At 38.0% G+C, this 6,801-nt stretch overlaps 1 protein-coding gene across 1 annotated transcript; it reads left to right on the top strand.

Moving 5' to 3' along the window:
* The first annotated feature begins 3,553 nt into the window (after positions 1–3,553).
* LOC308439830 (stress-induced-phosphoprotein 1-like) lies at positions 3,554–5,592 on the top strand. The gene has a single exon (XM_080941743.1). It carries the CDS (start codon positions 3,569–3,571, stop codon positions 5,198–5,200), a length of 1,632 nt encoding a protein of 543 aa, XP_080797869.1. The 5' UTR covers positions 3,554–3,568; the 3' UTR covers positions 5,201–5,592.
* Positions 5,593–6,801: the final 1,209 nt, after the last annotated feature.

The raw sequence follows: 6,801 nt of genomic DNA, 5'->3' as shown, positions 1-6,801 counted from the left end.
TTGAAAAAAATCAAGTTCTGACAAAAAAAATATATTTTCATGGTTTTATGTAAAAATTATTTCAATGTCTGAAAAAACATTACTGACAAAAATGTATAATTTTAAGCAAAAAAATGTTTAAAATCTGTACATTTATCTTTGTTTTGTAAAATAAAGTTTTTTTTTTTTTTTTTTAAAAAAAAGTAATTTCTGAGTAGAGGTATTCCCTGAGAAAATAAGAGGAGACCTGCTTCTAATGGTCCCTATTCTATAAGTGGTTTTAAAATAAAGTATTTTTAATTAATTATTTAAAAAAATGAGAGAAAGAAAAAAAAGAAACAAAAAATGCTCACTTTCTCTTGTATCATTAATATTATTTCTTACTTATACATAAGCATGCATAAGCATATGTAGATAATGTATAATATTAATAATCAGATATTATTGACATTTCTTTAAATACACTGTTGCCTGTTAGCTCAATTAAAATCTGAAGAACTTTCGCTTGCCCTATTGGACTTGTTCACATTATGCAGATCTAACTTGCTCACCTGTGCCATTTTTCTTCTTTAAAAAAATCGTTTACAGTTCTATAAAATTCCATCAGCAACATATTTTTATAAAAAGTCTTTGAATTTCTAAAATGTCTAAGAGGATTCAGTTTTAGCTTGAAAACTATTTTGTTATTCTCTTTCTCAACACTTCAACATTTTTACTTGTTCTTTTCTTGTTTGCCAGGTGTAAGCTGTACCTGGTCCTCTTCTAGGCAAAGTGAATTGCTTCCTGTAGCTTAAGATGTTTTGTTAATTTTTTCTACATTTGTGAACATTACAGCTTAATTGTTTCTCTTTTTTACATGAAGCCTGCTGCTTTTAAAGACCTGAATATGTAGTCTAATAGCTGATCAGTCTTAGCAGAGTTTGTTAGTCATCATTTGAACAATTGTCTATGTTTTTTATGTTCTCATATTTCTGTTGAACACATCTTCACTCAGATGTCAAAATGCTCTAATGACTTTGTAGATTAACATATACCTTAAATAATATAATGTTAAAATATCTGAATATTGAATTGGGAACAGTTGTCTGCCTGCCCACATGTCACTGGGAGTTTACAAATCCAGCCCATCAAAGGATGACAAATTGAAAAATCCAACACAAGAAAGGAAACTACATCCAAGGAAAAGAAAAAAAAAAAAAAAAAAAAAAAACACGCAAGGAAACCAAAAAAAGAAAAGCACAGAAACATAAGTCCACCTCTAACAACAAATACAAGGGCACCCATATTTATAAAAGAAATCTTACTAAAGTTCAAAGCATATATTATACCACACACAATAATAGTAAGAGACTTCAACACCCCACTCTCATCAATGGGCAGATCATGGAAGTAGAAAGTGAACAGAGACATAGAGAAACTAGCAGATGTTATGAACCAATTGGAATTAACAGACATCTATAGGAAATTTCATCCTAAAACAAAAGAATTCACCTTCTTCTCAGCACCTCACAGTACCTTCTTCAAAACTGACCATATACTCAGTCACAAAACAGGCCTCAACAAATCCAAGAAGATCAAAATAATCCCATGCATCCTATTAGATCACCATGGACTAAGCACTTATATTTAATAATGACAAAAAGCCCACACACGGAAGCTGAGCAATGCTCTGTTCAATGATAACATGGTCTAGGAAGAAATAAAGAGATAAATCAATGATTTTTTTAGAATTTAAAGAAAATTTACCACTATATACCCAAACTTATGAGATGCAATGGAAGCAGTACTAAGAGAAAAACTCAAAGCTTTGAATGCCTCCAAAAAGAAACTGGAGAGAGCACATTCTAGCAAATTGACAGCACTGATAAAAGGCCAAGAACAAAAAGAAGCAGATACAACCAAAATGGTTGTATCTCAGAGTAGAATAAAACCAAATACAGACAAAAAGAACTATACAAAGAATCAACAAAACCAGGAGCTGGTTTTTTGAGAAAATCAACAAAATTGATAAACCACTAGCCAGACTGACTAGAGAGCAAACAATGAGTATCCAAACTAAAATAAATCAGAAATGAAAAAGAGGACATAACCATAGAACCTGAGGAAATTTAAGAAATCATTAGATCCAAATAAAAATCTATACTCAACAAAAGTGGAAAACCTGGAAGAAAAGGATAAATTTCTAGACAGATACCACATGACAAAGTTAAATCAGGATCAAATAAACAATCTAAACAATACCATAACACCTAAAAATTAGAAGTCACAGAAGTCACCCAACCCAAAAAAAAAAAAAAAAAAAAAATAGCAGATGGGTTTAGTGGAGAATTCTATCAGACTTTTATATACTCTCCAAGCTATTGCACAATATAGAAACAGAAGGAACACTACCCAACTCATTCTTTGAAGTCACAATTACTCTTATGTCTAAACCACACAAAGACATTACAAAGAAAGAGAACTTGAGATCAATTTCTTTCATGAACATTGATGTAAAATTACTCAGTATAATTTTTGCAAACAGAATCCACGAACAACTACCATAATCAAGTTGGCATCATCCCTGTGATGTGGAGATGATTTAATATATAGAAATCCATCAATGTAATCCACCTTATAAACAAGCTCAAAGGAAAAAAAAAACACATGATCATCTCACTATGTGCTGAGAAAGCATTTGACAAAATTGTAAACCCCTTCATTTTAAATGTCTTGAAAAGAGCAGGAATCCAAGGCCCATACCTAAACATAATAAAAGCAATATATGGCAAATCACTAGCCATCATCAAACTAAACAGTGATAAACTTGAAGCAATCCCACTAAAATCAGGGACTAGACAAAGCTGCCAACTCTCCCCCCCTACCTATTCAATATAGTACTGGAAGTCTTCGCCAGAGCAATTAGACAATCAAAGGGATTTATACTGGAAAGGAAGACGTCAACATATCACTCTTTGCAGATGATATGATAGTATATTCAAGTGTCAAAAAAACTCCACCAGAGAACTTTTACAACTACTAAACAACTTCAGCACAGTGTCTCATTATAAAATTGACTCAAACAGATCAACTGCTTTCTCTATACAATAAATAAACATGCTGAGAAAGAAATTAGGTAATCAACACCCTTCACAATAGTCACAAACACTATAAAATACCTTGGGGTGACTCTACCCAAGCAAGGGAAGAATCTGTATGACAAGAACTTTAAAACTCTTAAGAAGGGAATTGAAGAAGATCTCAGAAGATGAAAAGATCTCCCATGTTCATGGGTTGGCAGGATCAACAATGTAAAAATGATCAACTTGCCTAAAGAAATCTGCAGATTCAATGCAATCCCAATTAAAATTTAATTCAATTCATTATAAAGTTTGAAATAGGAGTTTTCAAATTCATGTGAAATAATAAAAAACCTAGAATAGTGAAATATATTCTCAAGAATAAAAATACTTCTGAGGGAAACACCATCCTTGATCTCAAGCTATATTACAAAGAAATTGTGATATAAGAAAAAAAAAAAAAAAAAAAAAAGAGGTGGTTGGGAACGCGGAGCGGACGAATTCGATTCAACGGGGTTCCGGGCCAGGCTATGGAGCAGGTGAATGAACTAAAGGAGAAGGGCAATAAGGCCCTAAGTGCTGGAAATATTGACGATGCTTTACAGTGCTACTCTGAGGCAATTAAACTAGATCCCCAGAACCATGTGCTCTATAGCAATCACTCTGTAGCCTATGCCAAGAAAGGAGACTACCAGAAGGCCTATGAGGACGGGTGCAAGACTGTTGACCTGAAGCCTGACTGGGGCAAGGGTTATTCAAGAAAAGCAGCAGCCCTTGAGTTCCTAAACCGGTTTGAAGAAGCCAAACGAACCTATGAAGAAGGTTTAAAACATGAAGCCAATAATCTCCAGTTTAAGGAGGGCTTGCAGAATATGGAGGCCAGGTTGGCAGAGAGGAAATTCATGAATCCTTTCAACTTGCCTAATCTGTACCAAAAGCAAGAGAATGATCCCAGGACAAGGTCTCTGCTCAGTGACCCCACCTACAGGGAACTCATAGAGCAGCTACAGAACAAGCCTTCAGACCTGGGCACAAAACTACAAGATCCCCGGGTCATGACTACTCTTAGTGTCCTTCTTGGGGTTGATCTGGGCAGTATGGATGAAGAGGAAGAGGCAGCAACACCCCCACCCCCACGCCCTCCCAAAAAGGAGGCCAAGCCAGAACCAATGGAAGAAGATCTTCCAGAGAATAAGAAACAGGCACTGAAAGAAAAGGAGTTGGGAAATGATGCCTACAAGAAGAAAGATTTTGACAAGGCCCTGAAGCATTATGACAGGGCCAAGGAGCTGGACCCTACCAACATGACTTACATAACTAATCAAGCAGCTGTGCACTTTGAGAAGGGCGACTACAACAAGTGCCGGGAGCTCTGTGAGAAGGCCATTGAAGTGGGCAGAGAGAACCGAGAGGACTACCGGCAGATTGCCAAAGGTTATGCCCGAATTGGCAATTCCTATTTCAAAGAAGAAAGGTACAAGGATGCTATCCATTTCTACAACAAGTCTCTAGCAGAGCATCGAAACCCAGATGTACTCAAGAAGTGCCAGCAGGCAGAGAAAATTCTGAAGGAACAAGAGCGGCTGGCTTATATCAACCCTGACTTAGCTTTGGAGGAAAGGAATAAGGGCAATGAATGCTTCCAGAAAGGGGACTACCCCCAGGCCATGAAGCACTATACTGAAGCCATTAAAAGGAACCCAAGAGATGCCAAACTGTACAGCAACCGGGCTGCCTGTTACACCAAGCTCCTGGAGTTTCAGCTGGCACTCAAGGACTGTGAAGAGTGCATCCAGCTAGAGCCAACCTTCATCAAAGGTTATACACGAAAAGCGGCTGCTCTGGAAGCCATGAAGGACTATACAAAAGCCATGGATGTGTACCAGAAGGCATTAGACCTGGACTCCAACTGTAAGGAAGCAGCAGACGGTTACCAACGCTGTATGATGGCACAGTACAACCGACACGACAGCCCTGAGGATGTGAAGCGGCGGGCCATGGCTGACCCTGAGGTGCAGCAGATAATGAGTGACCCAGCCATGAGGCTTATCCTGGAGCAGATGCAAAAGGACACCCAGACTCTGAGCGAACACTTCAAGAATCCTGTAATAGCACAGAAGATCCAGAAGCTGATGGATGTGGGTCTGATCGCAATTCGGTGATAACTTGCTTTTCCCCTCTTCCCTTCGCCAATGAGGAAAGGCAAGCTGGGACGGTGGCGAGCAGCACTGGGCAGAGGGGGGAGAAGAAAGGCTTATCTTTATATTTATACATGTCTACAAGGAAGACAAACTCATCCAGCGCCACCTCGGGCCCTCCCAGCACACGCATGGTCTCTTCACTGCTGCCCTCAATTCCGAGTGTCCTTCCCTGCCCACTTCCAGCCTCCCCGTCACTGTCTCTGCTGCTCCCCTATAGTTGGTTATTTTTTATTTGGGGCAGTGGGTGCATACGGGGAGGGGAGGGTATTCCCAACCTAAGGTCCCGGCTGTCTTTACTTGTTCTTACCCACATCCCTCCTCAATAAAACAAGCCAGTCAGGCGTGGTTATACGTTAAAAAAAAAAAAAAAGAAAGAAAGAAAGAAAGAAAAAAAAAAAAGAAAAAAAACCTGCATGGTATTGATACAGAGATAGGCAGACAGATCAGTGAAACAGAATTGGGGACCCAGAAATGAACCCCCACACCTATGCTCACTTGAGCTTGACAAAGGAGCTAAAAATAGTCAATGGAAAAAGGACAGCCTCTTCAACAAATGGTGTTGGTTCAACTGGCAATCAGCATGCAGAAGAATGAAATTTGATCTTTCTTATCTCTTTGGACAAATTTCAAGTCCATTGGAATCAAAGATTTGTACATAAAACCAGGTACAGTGAAACTATTAGAAGATAAATTGGGAAGAGCTTAGAACACATAGGAACAGGGGAAAAAATCCCTGAACAGAACACCAATGGCTTATGCTCTATAATCAAGAACCAACAAATGGGACCTCATGAAATTGCCAAGCTTCTGTAAGGGAAGGACACTGTTGAAAAGACAAAATGACAGCCCAAATATTGGGAAAGGATCTTTACCAATTCTACATCTGTTAGAGGGCTAGTATCCAATATATTCAAAGAATGCAGAAAGCTACACTGTAGATATTCAAATAATCATATTAAAATTGGAGTACAGAGATAAACAAATAATTATTAGCTGGGGAACACTGAATGTCTGAGAAGCACCTAAAGAAATGCTCAACATCCCTAGTCATCAGAGAAATGCAAATCAAAACAACTTCAAGATTACACTGCACACCAGTTAGAATGGCTAACATAAAAAGCTCAGGTGACAGCAGATGCTGGAGAGGATAGGGAGAAAGAGGAACACTCCTCCACTGTTGGTGAGATTGTAAGCTGATACAAGACTCTGGAAATCTGTCTGGTAGTTGTTCAAAAATTGGACATAGTACTATCTGAAAACCCAGCTATTTCACTCCTGGGCATATTTCCCAAAGAGGCTCCAACTTATAACAAAGACTCATGATCCACCACATTTATGGCAGCCTTATTTATAATAGTCAGAAGGTGGAAAGAACCCAAATGTCCATTAACAGATTAATAGATACAGAAAATATGGTACATTTACACAATGGAGTACTACTCAGGTATTAGAAGCAATGATTTCATGAAATTCTTAGGCAAATTAATGGAACTAGACACTATCATTCTGAGTGAGGTAACCCAGTCACAAAAAAGCATACATGGTATGCACTTACTGATAAG

This window comes from Micromys minutus (assembly GCF_963924665.1).
Source record: "Micromys minutus genome assembly, chromosome: 1".
Classification (NCBI taxonomy): Eukaryota; Metazoa; Chordata; class Mammalia; order Rodentia; family Muridae; genus Micromys; species Micromys minutus.
The sequence above is the reverse complement of the archived record's forward strand: the minus strand, read 5'-3'. Positions and strand labels throughout refer to the sequence as shown.